The 20,877-nt window shown below is 33.1% G+C and overlaps 1 protein-coding gene across 12 annotated transcripts in view; it reads right to left on the bottom strand.

Moving 5' to 3' along the window:
- LOC111003573 (protein unc-13 homolog A) overlaps positions 1 to 19,041 on the bottom strand; it is a 52,614-nt gene extending 33,573 nt beyond the window's left edge. For 2 of the 12 annotated variants that reach the window (XM_045628425.1, XM_045628431.1), the window contains exons 1-8: positions 7,442 to 12,485; positions 6,040 to 6,083; positions 5,646 to 5,736; positions 5,009 to 5,017; positions 4,126 to 4,200; positions 3,407 to 3,626; positions 1,397 to 1,517; positions 1,094 to 1,200 (exon numbers count right to left, since the gene is read on the bottom strand). In XM_045628425.1, coding sequence (XP_045484381.1) covers positions 1,094 to 1,200; positions 1,397 to 1,517; positions 3,407 to 3,626; positions 4,126 to 4,200; positions 5,009 to 5,017; positions 5,646 to 5,736; positions 6,040 to 6,083; positions 7,442 to 11,944 — 5,170 coding nt within the window. In that variant the 5' untranslated portion in view covers positions 11,945 to 12,485. Of the gene's footprint in view, positions 1 to 851; positions 959 to 1,093; positions 1,201 to 1,396; positions 1,530 to 3,406; positions 3,627 to 4,125; positions 4,201 to 5,008; positions 5,018 to 5,645; positions 5,737 to 6,039; positions 6,084 to 7,441; positions 12,486 to 18,860 lie in introns of those variants that run through there. The other 10 variants (XM_045628426.1, XM_045628430.1, XM_045628427.1 and 7 more) reach the window with 7 other exon arrangements.
- Positions 19,042 to 20,877: the final 1,836 nt, after the last annotated feature.

Here is a 20,877-nt window from a genome sequence, read left to right as displayed (position 1 = left end):
ATCACTAAAAGCTAATCGCAACTTAAATATTGTACAGAGCAAGTTATTACTTTATCATCATCACAACGTTAACATAATGATTACTTACCTGCCCCAAGCTTCCAATGTACCTCAAACAGGTGATCCCATGAGATATGTGTCAGGGTAAAAGACTCTAACTTCAAATCTACCAAAATTTTCAACTAGATATGCCCAAACTCGAAATCTAAAACAACTTGAAACATAGCGACTACATTATCGCAAATGCTAATGGAACTCTGTCGAGAATATTTCATAAAGTATGCTGGGAAATGAGCTAATTTTGTGGGAATTTTCACGAATCCAGAAGTAGATAGAATAGAAGAAGAGATGGGGTTCAGACATGCTAAATGCTAAATAAATGCATTCACCTACTATTTATCGGTTATCATCGAGTTTATCTTAGATCTATTTAAGTTCCTGCAATGTTATCTTCAAAATGCTTATTTAAATTTGTGTTAAACATGCAGTCTGGAGTGTTTTTTGTGTTCGCGTTAGTGTGGCAATTAAAAATTCGCTTGTGTGTACTCAAACCGTGTTCATTTTAAAGAAAGGTGTTGATTCGTGGAATTTCCTCAAGTCATTGGCAGTTGAATAAGCTACGATATAGGTGATGGGTGGTGCTTTTATTCGTGAATGGATTGGGTAAGGTATGTGTTTAGTGTCTGCTCAAGTCTATATGTAATTCTAAAGTAAAGGATTACTTATTTTCCAATAACAGGAAATCTAAACTTGAGCATACATATAAGGTAAAGAGAAATCAGGCGAAGATTGAGACTAATAGATCAAACTTGCGAGCGCGCGGTCCGCAGCCGCAAAAGACCACTGCAAACCTGTGATTGCGATTTTGCAGGACCATTTTGAAGTTCCTTCAATAGTAATTTGCTCAGCCTGTTCTAGGTTGTCTATGTGAGTGTCAGGATCGACGTTAAAAGTCCGCCTGGTCGCCACATGAAACGAAAGACAACGCAATTTAGTGTTGTGATTGTAATGTGTGTGTACAGGAGCGTCGACGCCATCCCTGGTTCCGGATTCTGTTGAAAAAGAACTGGTTAGCCACGACACAACTCCCAACCTGTGATGGCGATCTTGGCGCTCCATTTCGAAGTACCATCGAGGACGGACTGCTTCACCGTATTCATATGCGTCGAGTGTGCATCTGGTTCCATGCTGAACACGCGTCTGTTACATACATATTTGTTTCAATAGCACGTTCTATACAAACTATAAGTACTGACATTAAGAAATTTCTTAATTACAACTATATTAAAATAAAATCAAACCATAATTCTCTCCAATCTAAGCTGATCTATAAAATAGAGAGTTAGTCATCTTTGCAAAAATAACAGAATATAACATAGAATCAAAAATGTTTTACCTGATGAGTTCAAAGATTTCTGGCATGTCTCTTTCCCGTTGCTTCATTCGTTCCTTCATGGCTGTTATGATTGAGTTTGCTTTGTCCTCGGCACCATGTTTGGAAGACTTTTCAGCCGCCCCTGCGAAACACACTGCTCAGGCGGTGCAAAGACAGTTCTTGATGCTGCGGGCTGCGCCGGGCAGGGGCTCCCCGCCCCGCAGTCAGGCCTGCCACGACCACTCATAGAACACAACCTAACCAGAATCCAACTTGGCATACAAAAACAGAATTTAGGACTTACTGTCGGTTCTAGTTAAGTCATTATTCCTGAGCTGCGCCAGCCGAAGCAAACCTGAACACGGCGCCACCATCGAAACATTCCATATTTTTAAATTTTGGTAATACAAGACTCTGTTATATCATACCCTTGTTTTTCACTGTATTAGTTATGTCTGTCATGAACTTGTAATTTATATTTACTGCGCATTTCAGGCAGCCGTTTAAAATCGTTAAATAAGAATGAGAATCTAAATTATTAAACAATAAAAGAAGAGATAGTCAAATAATATTATAGACGCGAGAAAGAAAAACATTTAAACTAAGACCACATATAATGTAAAGTGGAGAGGTTGTGGATTGCGTGCACACAATGCTAACATTCATCTTGTTTAGTCCATTTTATTAGGGCACTGGTGTATTTGAAACGTCTAGCCAATTCGGTTAAGAGTGTTAAACAGTGGATTGTAAAGTAGGGTATTGAGAATACGACTCCGTTCCAGGATTTTGTTAGTTTCGGCGTTGGGCGGGGCACCCGAAGGGAGAGGACCGGATCCCTATCTACATGATAAAGATCTACACTTCAAAAACATATATACCACAACACTACGATGAAGATTGTATACGTATCAATGTCTAATGGTATGTATGAAGAGGAAGTGTGTGTGGTGTAAATAGTGATATAATGCCCTTAAAGTGTAGACTATGACTTATATGATGACGTGCAGTCGACTAGGTCATAAAAAATCACATTTTTCGTCACAACCGACTGCCCGCCTTTATGAATGTGCACAAATGAGATAAAAATTACAATAGGGAATAATTTTGAAAATAGTGTAAACCGTAGATCGATAGCCATGCACCGATGAAGCGAACACCGATTTTGAAGAGTAACTCATGCTATTATATGAGGTCTGACAAAAGAGAAAGGAAGAAAGACAGTAAAATAAAACACAACATTGATAGAAATAAACATCAGCAAAACATTAAATTAATGAATCATTTAATTATCTTCCTGCCTCAGAAACATTATACAAATGACGATTGTATGACGATGTTTGATCGTTAAACACACTGCTCGACACACATGCAACCTTTGGCGCATTGCACACATAAAGGCAAGTAATTAATATTTATTGGACACAAAAAAACACGGAGTAGAACAAATGCCCAAAGGTGTGAAATAAACCTTACCATGCACTCCATGAAACTACATTTCAGATCCTTAATCTAAACTAACACTACCTACCTTTAAATTCAGTTGGCTAGTTGTTTTACTATAGCACACCAAAAACAACATCAAACAGTACGAAACACAAATATAAATTTGAATATAGAACATTAAAACGAAGAATGACAATTTTCGTGTCACCAGTTCCCGTACTGAATAATAATGTATAGCTACATCGGTACAGACAATGTGACCTCTGTGAGAACAACTTGACACAACTCGAGTTTAATAAGGGAGAGCGCTTCGCAGCTCCCAACAAACATTATCTTCGTCAGTTTATTGGTTTTTTCTCTTCAAATATAATGACGAAACGATTGATCTTCGAAAATTCTAAATGTGTACAAAGGTTCTTTCTTGGTATTAACAATTTACTTGATACAACAACACATACATTTGGTTTTAATTTATTAGATTATTTCTTTATTTTCTTTTAATATTGGGTAAAGTATTTTAAATCTTCTAAATATAGGCTGGAAATAGGAGTGGCTCTAAAATTTTCAGTAGACAAAAACGAAACTTACTCTGTAGGCAGTCAGCGTTGAGGAGATCTTTACACTTTTCATGGCACTTGACACCGCATTCTGTACACCTGACACCTTGTCTCGCAATTCCCCAAAGTAGACCCTCACATTCATAGCAATACGTTGGTGATGTCGCCGTCCAAAGAACGAAATTGTGGGGTGTGGTTGAAGATATCGGGTAGATAAGTGCTTGTAAAGTTTTCTTATACACATGCATTTTCTGTAAAGAAATTGTTTACGTAATTAAGGAAAACTCAATTGTAGGGGATACTCACTCTCCTTTATTGAATTAAGTTATTCTCATAAGAATAATATACGTTTTATTACTACCATTATATAAAAAGATAGATTTTTTGATAGAAAATAACAAAGCAGTTAAGTTTTTAATACACTTTGACTCTATTTTTACCTAAATATTTAACAAACAAAGATTTTCCCTTATCATGTTACCTCACCTCTCGAAAGGCTTTTAAGGAACGTAACAGCCTTGTTTGTTAACTGAATACCAAAATATTACCTGTTAAAGTTTCCCTCAAATAGGGATTCTCGTCTATTGTATACTATACAGTATCGGAGATATGATATGATATTTTATTCAATTTAAATTGGAAAAATGTTTTGTTTTAGAAATAATATTATTACAAAGGTTAAAGTGTTTCAGCGAAAGAGTATTTAATATATAAGAAATATTAATATTTTTTGAATATCGATTCGCTTACCAATTCTTCATCATTCAGTGTCGCTCGATGAACAGCTGATGTCAATCCGGCATTCCTCTTAGTAGCAGCCATGGTCTGAGCAAGACAATAATTTTAATAAAACAAATTCATTTTGTATTTTTATTTCTACGCATGCCTAAAAGCTTTCCGTGTCTATCAAAATACGTTAAACTTTCAATAAATATTTATAAAACACTATAAAATGTGCTTAAAAATAAACAATATTATTATAATCTAAAATATGTTTCCCTATAAGTAAAGCCTATGTGCATATATTTTATTGAATTAATATTAATAAAACGTCAATACATCTTAATCATGCATTGTTGGGCAAAGCAAGCAAAAACGTTGATGATGTTAAAAATTAATAAATCGGCCGTATGTTGTTTGTAAAAAGTTATATCAACGTGTTTTAATAGTGATTACATTCAAATTCTACAGCGTCTGTACTTTACAATATACACATTGCATATAAAAAAATTTCTTACGTATAAAAATATTATTATACATTATCTGTGGGAGAGTACAGGTATTATATTATATATTATTAAGTTCTGTTGCTAACGTCAATAGAATAAGTGTTTTATAATACTCATATGCAACACATTAATATACATAAGCAAAGCAACACGTGATTGGTTGTATCGTTAGTTTTGCCTAACTATCGTATCTCTCATTTCTGTATAGCGAACCTGATATAGTTCGACCCGACAAAAAATAAGGCTTATAGAAACCAGACCATTGCATATGACCAATAGGTCATATGTAATTATGAATGTTCTATCCATTAGATGCAACATTAGGCCGATTTAACACTCTGCATATTTAAAGCTATTAGTAGAACTGCATGCAGAAATAAGAAAGTTTATTGGGAGAGATATACCTTGAGAACCTGCGGGTCCACGGTTGGGGATAAAATGCAATATTACCATTAATTTAATCAGGAATATTCGTTATTCATATCTACAATTAGGTGACCTCTAAATTTCGATCCAGGTTATGATGATAGGCTCACTAAAACATTAATCAATACGGCCACCAAGGTTAGAAAGGAAAATCACATAAGAAATAACATTGATACACCAAAGAAAGTTTATAAACTAAAATTTAGGTTAATATTGAAAGAGGTATGGGAAATGTTTTTTTATGAAGTAATAAGCATTCAAATAGAATACGACAAAACATGATCGTGTTTTGTTTTCATTTCAACGAAGTATACAACGTTTGATTTTGAAATAAGGACTAATTTTGAATATCGAATTTTGTGGTTACTAAAAACGCTTACGACAATCCCATAGCCCTTTCACGGAACACACAAGTTGACTCCTGAAGAAAACATTTATTACGCGCCTAATTTTACTAAGCATGAGAAAGCTAACGTTGACGCGAGCCATATACATCAAAAGTCAGTTTCAAATAAACCCTTGGAAAGTTTCAAAGGCTTAGTAAATTGAAACCGGCCAGATAGGACGTAAACTAATTTCCTCGGGTCTCTTATCAAGATCAGAAAGGTTACTTACAAGTTCAGAAACGAGTGGTATGGATTTTCTTCTCGGTCTAATATCCGGCATACTATCAATGTTGCTGTAAAATGGATTATCTCCCGGGTGCCTAAAATACAGTATTTTAATGAATGTATAAATGTATATTTTTTATCTTATATAAAAAAAATGATGTCATAAAAATATAGGAATAGTAAAAAGAATATTCAATTATGTTACAATTTATAGTTAAAACTAAACAATTAAGTTGAAAATATCTTTTAAATGATACATAAAATATCAAATTGAAAATACTTATAAAGTTTTGCTATGTATAGTTTTTTATTTCAAGGTGTACAACATTGCTTACTATATTAATTTAAATCTTTATTATTTATGTTAGGAAAAGTAGGTAGTAATAATATCTACGTACCCATTGCCTCGTCCGCCTTGCTCGTTGAATCCACCAGTTCCATTCTATAAAAAAAGCAAAATAAAAAATTAATAAAAACAAAAAAAAACTTAAACCTAACATTTATTTATAAACAATAAAATAATATACAATAAATCACATGATAATTCTTATAATATCATTCATAATGTTCTTATTTGTTTCATTAAATATTATAAGAACCATCATAATTACAAAACTTATTAATAGTAACAATTGAAATGGAGAATTAATATTATAAAAACCTACTAAGATATCTAAAAATTACTATTGTCATTTTACAGTTGATTAAACAAAGATAGAATTGAAATTAACAAACATATTGTAAATATTTGAATGCCGTAGTATAGGATTCGGCGAACACCATATGGCAGAAGCAGGATTGTATACACTTAATTCCAATACATATCAATGTTAAGCTTTTATATCATATTTGCTACACAATTCATATCTTTAATAGCTGTACGTAACGCCTAATTTGCCTACCACAAGTGCCAACTAACAATTTACCAAGTGTCGAGCTACGTAACATACTCACACTAATTTATTTCCTCTAATCTAAATTCATAATTGTGACACTCATTTTATAACGATGAATTTGTGAATTTCGATGTATTGTAAATAGCGATTTATATTTGTACGCAAAAATATATCTGAGGCCTGATTCGTAAATTTGATATGACATGATATGGTGATGAATTTGTACCACAAAATTATTTTCGATGCTTGACGCTCTTTAAATGAAGTTGAGAAAGCAAAATGCTTAAACTACCGGCGACTTACACGTAATAAATGCCTAGTTTTATATTTTGGTTTGAATGTTGTCGACATGAATAATTTAAGTCAAAAATATGCTAATTCGCTAAACAGACTTATTTATTGTAGCTGTAAAACTAGTTATTGCCTCATATTAGAAACAGTAATTTTGTTAATATGCGACTTATACTATTTAGTATTCATAAGAGCACCTATCTTCTAAGTAAAGAGTAATTTATAATAACTGTAAAAATGAACTTTATTAATATTGTATAGCTGAAGTATCAACGACGTATAAAAGTGTTGTCAAAGAAGAGTATACTCAAAGTTGTTTGTATATAAAGTTGGAATGAGAGATAAATATTCACAACCTCAGTATTTTAAGCATCTTTTTCTAACAGGTAATATAAACCAGACGAAAAAAGAGAGACGTCAACTGTGCTCATACACTTTAAGCTTTAGTATGGAATTAATACTGGTAATAATTACCACTTAGCAATACTATAATATTATATTTTTAAACGGTATTTTTACATACATCAGTGTCAAGCCGTAATATGTCAATTACATCTTTACATATCTAACTTTTAACTCTAATTTCGTGAAATTTTTGCATTAAGTAACTTACACCTGCGCTAACTTTGTCCTTTTCTGTTGATGGTGTGGTAGCAACCGGTGTCTCTGTAGTCTTTTCTTCAGCTTTTCTGTCTTTCAGAGCCTTTAGCAACTTCCATTTGCTTCCAGCAGGAGCATCTTGATGCGGTGGTTGTTCAACACCCATAGGTTCTTGTCGCATTTGAGGCATTTCGTCATCTTCTTCAAACTCATCGCCACTTTGAACTGGACTATCGGGTCCAGATGTTTCTCCGGAGCCAGAATCGGCATATGATTTTTCATCATCCGAATATTTTTGAGAAATAACATCTTCAATATTTTCCTCCATATCAGGAAATGTTGTAATGTCTTTCCATGTCTCTTCCGTTTTTGCTTCGTCATATTTGACTTTAATAGGAGCTGTTTTAAGTTTTAACTCCCGTAAAACATAAGACATCCTTTCTTTTAATATGTCATTGGGCTCTTCCTCTAATGTTTCTGGTTCTTCTAGTAGTAAATGTTCTCTTTCTACATCTTGGCCTGAATGCTCCATTTCTTCTAACTTTCGGAGCTCATAACGGTACCATTCGTCTTCAGAATCAATACTATCTTCAGTACTTTGCCTCCTTGAAGATACCCTTGACCCACTCCTCCAGGAATGTGTACTTCGACTGTCATCATCATCGTGTTTATTAGGAATATCAAGACTTTGTTGATGTCGTGGTTGAAATTTATTTTGCATGCCTCTGTTACTTTGTAAAGAGGGACTCCTTTCTGGATATACAAAGCCCTCATCAGCACGTCCTGCATTGTTTTTTACTACTTCAGGCGGGCTTAATTTATTTTGTTTTTTATCGTTGTATTTATCTGAGTCGTCTGGTATTTCTTCAACAAAATTAGTTTCAATTTTTGGTGGAGACGTTTCTGAAGTATCATCGGTAATAGACGATGATTTACGTAAACGGTATTTGCCTAGTGCACGAGAAACTGCAAACTCTTGTGAACTTCCACTGTATGATTTGTTATTATCACTATGTGAGTCCTCTGATGTGATTGAAGACTTTTTCATATCACCTACAGTTGCGAATATGGCAGCTGGTGAATCGTTATCTTCTTTTTCATCTTCGAATGGATCGACGTTTGTAATATCAGTATCAATATCCAGTTTTTCCAAGTCTTGAATGTTATTTTTCTTCATTTGACTAACTCTAGCAAAATGAAAGTCAATATCATCACTTTTATCACGCGGTATCCCGTTAGATGTTGAAGGATAACGTTCATTTTCTTCCAATATACATTCATCATCAGCATCTCCTTGCAATTCAGCTCGTTGCTGCTGTAATTCTTGAATCATTTGTTGTTGTTCTATTTTTTCTTGACTGTTTATTTTTCGTTGCTTTTGTTTAACAGGAACCTTTGAAAACATATTATTTTCATGAATTGAATCTGAAAATACACTATCACTGTCTTCTGACTGAGCACTGGATCGACCACCAGACCATTCTGTTTCAGAAGTCTCTGGATCTGATAAAGATTGATGACTAGCTTGTTGTTTTCTCCTTGCTTTTTGCAATAAACCTGACATCGAGGCTACTAAATGGTATTTTTTCTTTCTTCTTTGTGCTGACAGTAGCCTTTCTTTCAACGTTTTTTCTTGTTGCTCCTGATCAACAGAATCTACACCAGATGGAAGGGAATGTGACCTATGCTTTTTAGGTAAATGCAGATCTGGCAACCACTGACTCATTGAAGTCATTGCAGATTTTAAAGATGAAGTTCGTTTAGGCTTTTTACTTTGCCTATCTTGGCTCTTCATTTTTAGGTTCGAGGAAATAGATAAATAGCCTGACTCAGAAACTAAAATACCACTAGAATCCATATTATACTGATCTTTTCTAGTTTTATGGTCTGAACCTAATTTATCATGGCTCTGTATGTCAGTTGTTATGTTTCCGTTACGTTGGTCATACTGTTGTTGTTTAAAGTACTCTTGTTGTAATTGGTTTTGAAATTGCTTTCGTTCCGTTATACTGAGGGAGTGTGATTTTAAACTTAGTGTTTCTACTGAGCTTGTTGGTGATCGACTTCCACCTTGCCAAGAAATACGTTCTTCTAACGGTGTACGTTTTGGTGAGTCATACCTACTAGATGTAGGATAGTATGATAATGCATCGTTGAGGTTTCCAGGAGGATATCCCGTACGAGACACTTTATATCCATTTTGAAAACTGCTATCTGATCCAGTTATCGTATTTGTTCGAGTCAAGGATTTCTTGTTAAGATTATTTCCAGACATAACTACTGTTTGTGCATGATAACTTGGTTCAGGAGGATATGGATCAATTGCCTGCTTTACATCTGATTCTAAAATTTGATTTCTATCTATTAACTCGGAAAAACTTCTATCTTCAGAAAGTATTCCTCTCGGTGTGCTATACACAGTAGTAAAAATTGGCTGCCTATTTCCAGCTACTGAATATATGGATGGCGCATCATGACCGTAATAATATTCCCCTATATTACTAAGTGTAGTTTGACTCGGTACAGGAAAAATACTGTCATTTTTTATAAATATGTTACCGATATTATCTTGTAACTTATTAATATCAATTATATTTTGTTCCTCCTTAGAATTATCAGGCTTATATGAAATATATTCCTTTTGATATTGTTTATCTTCATATAGATATGAATCTACCAAGGTTTCTAAATATGGTTTTGCATCTTCATAAGAATTTCTTTGAATTGATTGTGGTGACTGAACTCTTATCTTATGACTTTCTTGAATATGTGACACTCGACCAGTTTTCGGAGAGCCTGGACTTTTTTCTAAACTCGACCATCCACTCATAGATGATAATCCAGAATCTGACTTAGCTGTTACAATGTTTGTGTTATCTCTTTTCACATGTTTCGGTGATGTTTTTGGAGATTTAGGCGACCTAGGGCTTAATCTCATATTTTCTGCTTGCATTGTTGTGAGTCCTGTCGAAAGTAAAGTTTGATGCTTTCCTAATTTTTCATTATTATTTTCAATAGGCCCAAATATATCAGCTCCATTTGGTGGTGCTGGAGGTGGAGGACTGGGAGATTTACGAAATTCACCAAAATTCAAATCAAGTCGGTTATCCACGCCTCCATCATATAAATCATGAATCGATGTTGGTGAGTGTTGTTCTTTGTTTTGTTTATAAGAGTCAGTAAAAGCTTGTTGAGTGATCTTAGAAGAAAAGTAATTTTGCCCAGTATGATCACTAATTTGATAATCCGAGCCATAATCGAATCGGTCTTTTGATAATGCACTGGGAGATTTAGATGCTTTAGCCGCATTTATCTCGGCATTTGCTACAGCAGAACTATACGCTAAACGACCTGTTACTGTGGTATAAGGTTCAGTAGAAGTCCTTTCCGGTACAAATTTTCGCCGTGGAGAAAGTGAATTTGGTAAATAGTCCACAGTTCTATCTCCGACATTGCTTTCAGTTAGTGATAACCTTGATGGAGATTTATCCGTAAGTAAATTATCTTTTGGCGTTGTAAGCATAAATTCATCAAAACTTTTCATCATATCATTCAAGGCCCAATTATCGCCGCCTATATAAACGCCTTTTAACTGTTCATTAATTATATTTCCATCTTCCACAAGTGCTTTAGCTTCTATATCTCTGTCATGTTTCGCTGTGATCTTAATTTCTGGACTAAGAAGTCTAGCTTTTAAGTCTTTTAACTCTCTGGAATCTTTGTGTAATTGCGTAGTCAGCCTATCTAATTCATGCAATTTATCTACAGTTATTTGTTCTATTGTACCTAATGTAGACATATGGACTAAATCTCTTTCACTTATACCAGGTCCACTTTGTATACCACGATAATGTTTATAATCTTTTGCACTATATATTTGGCCAGCAGCAGATGAAATATCCAATTCAGGCTCCTCAGGTGCTTCCCAAATCATGTCTAGCTGTGACGTAGGTCGTGATGTTTCTTCATAAACGTAATCATCCCTATATGCTTGGTTTAAACTTCTATAAAAAGCTTCATCTGATTCCATTACTTCTTCTTGCTGATCTAATAGAACAGCATTTCGACTGGCTATATCTAATCCCTCTTCTATGCCATCTTCCACAGTCCCATTTCCAAGTATTTCTCTTATCACCTCAAGTCTAGATAGAGGATCTCGAGATACACTTCGACATGTATAAAAATCTAGAAGAGTTGATATAACACCCTGTTGATCTGCGAGCAAAGACTCAAGTCTTTCTAATCGATCCCACATTCTTACATATTCTTGGCTGAGGAGATCTAATGCTCTCCACGCGTACTTGAGCTCAGTTTCCAGAATATTAAGACGAGTACCGAGCCTTTCCATATAGTCACTGATAATGTAATCGCCTGAATAGGGGGGCAGGTCAGGAGGTAGGGAGAGGGAGCCGCAATCGTCCATATCGACCGCGGCACCCCCACTCCCTCCTCCCTCGTTTTCCTCCATCACGCCGCTTGCGCCTGCCCCAGCATTGTCGAGAATTTCGTGCATCATCTTGTGATCGAAGAGTGAGCTGGCCACATCCTTCACTATGAGTCATCCCATATCTTACACTTAACACTTTGCACACAAAAAAATCCTAAGCCACGGACAGTTTTCATTGAAAACATTTTAACACTTCACTTTTAGTGCATTTTGTCCACTTTACAGTTAAGATTGAAAACTAATATATTCTTTAACACTGCATATACTTTGTACTTCGACGGAATTGTTATTTATTAATTTGAATTAATATTATTGCACTTCTGTAAGGATATAATTGGTTATTCTTGAAACAACATCACTAGTTTGCACATAATGAGGATTATGCACACACCAGTGGGGAATTCCAAAACCTCAGGAAGACACATCAACAACACACAATTCAAGAAAATTATTGGGATCTGTAGGTTATAGACAATTTTTTGTGTGTTTTACGTTGATGCGTCTTTGCCGGAGGCAGCTAAACGGTTCGATTCAGATTCCACATGAGAAAATCTCAGTGGTGGAAAGCACGCCCAGCATAGAAGGATAGAAGGAAATAGGGATGCCAGGTCATGCTACCGCTTCGCTAAATTAGGATAAGGATATATATAATATAGCAAATAAAAACAATAACGCATTTTGAAGATAAGGAATGGTAATTTCTGATTGAAATGCTTGGAAACCTGCCAAAGCCTGCCAAAAGTTTAGTTTAACACTAATTGGATTTGTAGACCATACTCAATAAAATATAAATCGATTCAAAGACATTTTATCACCAATCTTTTAACAATTTCAATGAATTCTATATAATTTAACACCTCATACTGTTATTTACTAGTATTTCATATTATAGTCCCAAATTAAAAATTGATAGATTTTACTATATTCATCAATAAGGCACCAATCACTGTGACAAGTCGTGAAAGCGCGTGCCAAGTTTGGCCACACCGCAACGCGCGAACAAATGGTCCAAAGATTATTACGGTAGAGCGGCAGTGAAAAGAGAAATGCACTTGGCAATTGTTCAAATATGGGGCCAGATGTTGCACTCCGAAGCCGACTTGTTTCATAACAAGTTGCGGTTAATGAACCCGCTTGGTTTGACGCGACGTCTCTTAAGAACATAGCGAACTGACAATATTATTGTTAGATATAATTAAATAAATAAATAAATAGATTTATTTTTGTACAAAAAATATGTTTTACACTTCATCCCCCCTTACATACCACATCAAATAGTATAATCAAGAAATTTGAATTGGAATTCCATTTTAAAATTTAACTTATTTGTGAACACAAAAAAATCTTTGCTTCTAGTTTGTTGTATAAGCTTATTCGTGACAAATTGTAATCATGATTCAACACGCACACTACTCGCGTTAAACATAAATATTGAGAAACTTACTCACTTACTCAGAGCGTTAATGAAGAAATTAATATTAATATTTTTATTATGTTTGTAGAATTAATAGTTATTTGTTTACAGGTTACTTTCCTTTAACATTATTTTTATGACATTAAGCTATCTATGATTTGATAAATAGTAATTGAATAACGGTTGAAAATCTAAAATATTCAAATAATAGTTTAGAAAAGTGAAAACACGTTTAAAATCTATTTGAAAATGTTGTTATTTAAATACTCGCTAATAAGATCAATATTACAAACGTTACAAAAAAGGCTACGATATCGAGCGTGAATGTCGTAGTAATTTCGTAGCACTTCGTTGTGTTGACACGCAGTCATGTTAGCTTTACTCTTTGGCCTACACTTCAGTGCCCACTGATATTAAAAATGCTCATTAAATATTTAGATATTACCCAGCTCATACCTAATTTTTTATATTATTTAATTCCTTATTCATTCATCTAAAACATGTAATCAGTGAATATCAAGTCCATATGGTAGTAACACTTTTTGTTAAATGAAATTTACGTATCGAGAAATGAAATATTTAAATTTTTCTTCATATTTCTCTATAGGTAAAGTTTTGTATCATATTTATTTAAGTTTATCGTTAAAGAAGTTCACAAACTTAACTTTTTTAAATCTACTCCTGCATTGAGCATTGAGTCTTTATTTTTTTTTAGATTTTATTGTACATGCCTAATATTGACATTTAAACTTCAACATGTCAACATTACATTGAAACAGGAATTGAAGTAATAATATAAATTATTATTAGGTCCGTACTTGAAAGCACTTAAAAGAGATTTATTAATTAAAGTAAGAGATACTATCAGTAAGACTGTTAGGCTGATATCCAAAGCTAATCCAATTAACAATCTTGACTTTCATCTTATTTGGTAGAGATTTTGGACTCTCCAAGGGAAAATGGGGTACAATTTTTACACTTTATTTTTGTGTTTTCAGTTTTTTATCATTAGGTCGTCCTATAATTGGAATCTACCAGCTGTTCTTTTTAATTTCTGTAAATTACAGTATAAACATTGCGTTCCGCGTTATGACAGTTTTTAAATATATATATATTTCATAAATAACGTTAAATACATAAATAACTTTTTTGTTATTACCTTAAACTCTGTAAGATACCTTCTTTCAAATACTAAGATTAATCGAAAATAAAACATTTAAGTTCGACTACATGTGTGAAGAACATACAATATAAGAGCCTGGAATGTATATTATTACATATAAAGTAATTTATTAAAAGTGAATAAAGTTATTATCAAAGAACAATTATTATTTATGGTAACACCATCGATTACGAATAGTTATTTTTGATATAAAACTCGAACGTAAATTATTCAAACCCTCATTTAGTATTCAATGATTATTTCTAATATTGTGATTGACCCGACCTACATCAGTATTACATTTAGTGTACCCTCGACCCTAGACTATTTTCCATTAACGGGTCTTGCCAAGTCAATTCTATATTATTTTTATGATGAAAATGAATGCTGCCATTATATAAAAATTAATATTGTTCGCAGTATCTCGACCGATATTTTAAATGTAATGTCAAGGTCGTATTAAATAGACTTCAGTTGTAAATCAAGTGTTTACTTTAACGTCATTTAGTAAAATATAATCAATTAATATATACTGATTTAAAATAATGTACATTTATTTCACCGTTTCTCGGATATTTTAATCGACGTAACATTTCGTATCTTATTACGCCCGTTTTCCTCCAAATCTTAATACCAAACAGCAGATAATTGCACCGTTATTTAAATATAATAAATAAATGAACACACGATGAGTTAAATTAAATATTCATAATTAAGCCTTTAGTTTGTAAGTTTTGTTCGGTTTCGTACTTAATTAAAAATTAAATATAATGCTAACAAGGTCATGTTCTATTTGCGTGAATCAACTGAATTTTTTTATCCAAATATAATTCTGGTAAAACTTTTATACGCTCTAAATATGTTGGAATTTATCGCAATTTAATTGAGCTTACCTAACGGCCGACTGCATTAAAAGTATTGAGTATATATAAATAATAATTAAGCCGCTTTATTTATTGTTCTTAGATATAATATTTGCTGATACTTTTCAATGTACGATCCTATTAAGCATACGCAGAAAGTAATCTTAAGTATATCCTTTATCTTATAAAAACAAAAGAGATAATAAAGCAAGCTATGGGCATTAAATCAACGAAGACGAATTTAAAAGAAATAATGTTTATCATTAAATTAAGAGGCATCTTTTTGGGATTTGCTGTTAAGGACATACAAAAAGTATTTAAAGAAAATAGATAGTCGTGTTTTATCATCCGAGTTACCAATACCATTTACGTAAGCTATTTAATACCTTCGCCGACTACATAGGCGGGCCATTATCTAGAAAATATTTATTTTAATCAAAAGTATAAGAAATATAGCCAGAGCCAATAGTTTGTTATAAACTTAAAATAGTTCATTTTTAAATTAACATTTGCTTCTGGTAGAATAATGAGATAGCCACAAATATCAATATGGTTCGTTTACACCCAAGAGTTAAAGACAGTCGACAGCTCTGATTATACTTAAGTAATATAGTTTATTTCATTCAATTCTCATTCATAGTTTTTTTCATGCAATTTCATTTTTTGAGAATAAAAAATATAATAATTCATACTCGACATACGTCTACTTCAAAATAATATTTTAATGATTAATACAAGCTCAATCATGTAAAGATTAACAAGAAGTAATATCAACGATAAAAGCACGCAAACTTTTCTTTTGAAAGTTATAAAATACCTAAAGAATTTATCGCGCCCTTCTCAGTTCTTTCGGTTTCCCAAGCACGCAATGGAAATTTGGTGTAATATTTTCTTATAGTCATTTTCCTTTATTTATTGCGCTCAAGTTAAAATTTCATATTAGCTATTCGCGGTGCGTCTCGCTAAGGATTTAATGCAACCACGGACAACTTTATCTCGGAGAAGTTTTTCCGTTTAATGTATTCCATGAACTTTCTTTTGAAGTTAGCATTAAAAATAACAGAGTTTCGGAAATAATTTGCTAACAGTATAATCGTATACTGTTACAAATTCACAAAGAACTGTAATCTTGACCGATAAATGAAAAATTCGGAGAATCTAGGTCGAGTTCGCACGGCCGAAATCAGCTCAGTTTTTAAATTTCATCATCAAGTTTCACCGTGTTATTTGCAACATTGATTGTTTATTTCGATAAAAATAATCAAAAATAGAACGATGTTTTTCTTTTCTATGAGAAATTAAAATTGGAAAAGTTGCTAGCATAGCGCGGTATCCAGTTGAATGGACGCTGATATATTTTTCGGGATAAAACTGCGTTGTTCACTCGATTTTCGGTTTTATGTCCATCCATTAGGCTATAGAATACGTATGTCTATTTTTGTATCTAGGGGCCTCATTAACAGCTGCCTGAAGCGTACAAGAAAGCCAGGAAAAGGAAGTTGGCATAGGGTATTGTGCTTCGGACGCCAGTTTTCTTTTTACTAATGAGGTAGTGTACTCGAGAAGACTTGTGTAATTTTACTTGTTTTTTGACCTACTCATGGCTTATCTGACACATTTTTTTAAACTATCAACATCTTTGGTTAGAAGTATAAGTGTAATACACTGGCTATTCCAACGGTTCCTGTCTTTGTTTTATAATCGTAAAGTGTTTCGTATCTGCGCTTCCATTAATAGCTTTGAAATATTTAGGTAAATATGACTTTGGATTACGCATGTCCTCATCTACTAATCTCAATAAAGATTATAACATATATCAAATTAATTAAGTATTTATGCGTTACAGACGAAGGAATTATCTCTTAGTTTTTTTTTTATAGAACAGGGGGCAAATTATTAACAAAACAAAAGTTTATTTTTGTTTTGTTAATAATAAATGTTTTTGTATTTATTAGATAACTTAAATAATAAATTTAAGTCTCGATTAGAATTTCGCACGAAATAATTATGTAGTAGGTGACATATATAATGGGTCAACACTTCACGCCAACTATGAGTTTCATGAGAGCGAAAATCACAATGCTCTCACCGTAAAACATCTACCCTTAACCCTCTTAAGCATTAATTTTGCACTGTTACGTGTTTAGTTACACAAACCTAGATATTCTAAAATAACTTATATATAACGGAATTTTTTTATTTACTTTAGTGATAGTAATTTACAAGAAAATCGTTTTTTTCTAAGCCCAGATAACTTTGTCAAAATCATAACGGTGTTATGTTGTCTGGGTCTCGAGCTACGTAAATTAGTAAAAATATGATTGATACATTATATAAAATTATCCTGAAACTATGAAGATTCACCGTGATATTAATTATAATTATAGTAAGTGGGAATCCGGGAATATTAATCAATGCCAATACAATAAACGCCCAAGGAAATCTTAACTCAATTTGCCTCGTTCCTCTGGCAGTTAAGAATGCGTGTTATCAAAACATTGATCATCAATCAAGCTGAGCTTTTGAACTCTCCGAGCAACGCGTAATTTAATTTGAGATAAAGACCAAGTAAAATATTAAGATCGCATTAAAAACGCCCGTTTTATTCGCTCATGGAAGGCATGAAATGTGAGGTTAAAAACTAGTTCTTTGTAACTAGAATCTGGACACATTTACAGCATTTTCATTGCACCTAAGGAAACGCGATGAATATTTTAGTATCATGAAAATGGCCCATTCGCAAAACGGGGTTAGGCTTGCTTTGTTTTAGAACTATAACTAACATTTAATAGGATTCCGCGCTGAAATACGAATATGTGTTAAAAGAAAGTATAAACTACTATGCTAATAAATATCTATTCATGTATCGACAACGAACCATTTATAAATTAGGCAAGGCAAGGCATTTTTACGAATAGCTGAACATAAAAAATTTAATTCGAATAATTTTGTACACGAATTTCAAAAATGGAATTCGAATATAAGTTCAGAGTATGCACTTAAAATTCAATAACGGTTGCATTTTAAAGTACACTTTTCGTACCGACGCTACATCCGGCCAGATGCTACGACTTGCTACAGCGTAGCGCTTCATCAATGAATTATTGCTAGGCTCTGCCAAATAAATTGAATTAGCCCGTTTTGAAATAAAGTTAACTCGTTTGAAATATTGAAGAATTTTTGTAAAACAGATACTAAAAATTTTGATACTAGTAGCGAGTAGCACCTTTCTTAATTCTCAATATTCTTACGATCCAAATAGCATTAAAAATAACCTCGACGCCCCAAAATAAGTATCGATTATGTAATTAAATATATTTCAAATAAGTGCTGTTTTATATTTATTTCTAAAATGAAATATTTATCAGTAATAAATATGTATTAATTAATTGGGCAAACCAGAATAATATATTGTACAGATGTTTTAAATAGCTGCGTTATAGCTATTCCATGTGAACTCTAATATTAATTAAAGTATAAAATATAATAAGTATATCAGTGGGAATGGAATTGGTTAATTAAGGATCGGGTAATTAATCTCATTACATTGAACACTACACTTCACAGACAAAACGAGGAACATTAAACGGGTCAATCACAATTTAGTCCTTTCACTTCAGCACTGAGGGTATTGAGGGCCCCGTTTAAGGCGGTGGCGGTTTGACCGCCGCGCGGCCTGAAACGTGATGGTTAGTCGCATTTAACGGTAGAGGCGACCGGTTGAGTTCCGTTCGTAGCTTGTACTGAGGGCTTGCGCGCGCCGCCGCCGTCGCTCGATACGCCAAAAACGCCGCGCCCCTCATCATTTACCACCTGTACACCGTCACAACATCGCGCGATTTCACTCCGTATAAGTAAACATTCATTTCGTTAGTTTGCATTGAACGGGTTAAATGGCTTTCATTTTTTGTCGTTTAACTTATGCCAGCTAATTAGAATTTTTATTTTGACCCTTGCAGCTTAATTATGGGAATTCGAGAGTCTTCTATAACTACAGACTATTTTCTGTTATATATAACATACTTTTTACGAATACTCTACCACACTACAAGCAAAAGTATGTATCGTTAAACTCATACACAATAGAAAACAAAAAGAATTTACTTTAACTTAGCACAAGAATACACCTTGAATATTCGATAACAATGTATAAACCTTAGCTAGAACTATTTGACAGAAAGTCGTTTTATACAGGAGTTTGTTTTTAATAACTAAACCAAAAAATGGAGAATAAGAATTCCAGTTTTCATTATCATAGACCATCAGCAAACAAGTTATTTTTTTCAAATAAATGCACGTTTTGCTAGTAAGTTGACTTAAGAATATCGTTTATTAACCGTCACTCCTAAAACCACAGATTGCTACTTAAATAACGTGTTCCAAATTTTTTAATAAAATATACATATAATAAAATTATGGAACTTATAAATTCAATAAGATTGCCATTTTACGATTACCTTAAATATAGCCGATATTCTTTATGCAAAGTGGTGCCTTGCAAATTATTATTGCCAGTCTTGGTTTTATGATAGTTTAAATTTCGCACGTAGGTGCAATCAAAGGAATTGATATTCGACCCCTCGAAATCGTTCAGTGGCATGAGAAAATTGTTTTCGTTACAAAGTTAGTTGCTAGGACAAAACGGCGTTAGGGAATATATTTTGTATTAGTGTGAATAAACTGGCTTTTGTTTTGCATTAAAAAAAATGGTATTTAAGGTATAAGATTTTATTTTTGTATTCTGAAAAACGAGTGGATATCATTTTTCACTTACGCAGTCACGTAAAGTATCATACCATACCCAATCATATGGGGCTGATACAAAGATTAATCATGTCTATTATGCCATTGATCCAACGTAGATATGGGCTATTTAAGTTTACAAACTCTGATATTAGACGTTGTATTATCATTATTAAATGTTTGTATTTTTTAATAAAACTCCATAGCGTTAATAGCCAGATTTTAAGTTTACTAAATTGAAATACAAAAGTTAACTTATGTAGTATAACTTATATACTATATAAAACTAAATAATAATATTTTCTAAAATACAGAGAATTCGATAAATTGACTAGTAAATTAGGCGAGCGTTCGTATAAATACGTGACTGAGCGATTTCTTTCGTTCCATTAAAAATGTATGCAAGTCATTAGTTTCCAAAACCACACTACATAAAATATACTTAAATACCAGTTCATCACGCAAGCGAGCTAGTATTTTTGGCCTTATAACTTGTTAATATGTAATATAGTTTTATTAGGGATTTAAATTATGGTTAAACCTCAGTAACAAATAAATAAAAACACTTCCTACGACTAAAATTCACTTATATGTAGCACAGTTCTGTAGTGAAACATGTTTATTAATTAATATTATAAAATAATTAATAAACAGCTGGGATTCTGTAATAAGCAAGTAGGTGATCAACCTCCTATGCCTGAAAACCAGTCATATAGAAATAAAGTCAAGGGGATCGGGGATTGCCCAAAGAAATTAATACCAAATTACCAAGGAATAAAATAATTATTTTAGTATACTTTAATAGTACTAATAATAACAC

The sequence above is a fragment of the Pieris rapae genome, chromosome 5, assembly GCF_905147795.1.
Source record: "Pieris rapae chromosome 5, ilPieRapa1.1, whole genome shotgun sequence".
Lineage (NCBI taxonomy): Eukaryota > Metazoa > Arthropoda > Insecta > Lepidoptera > Pieridae > Pieris > Pieris rapae.
This window is presented reverse-complemented; position numbering and strand designations above follow the sequence as displayed.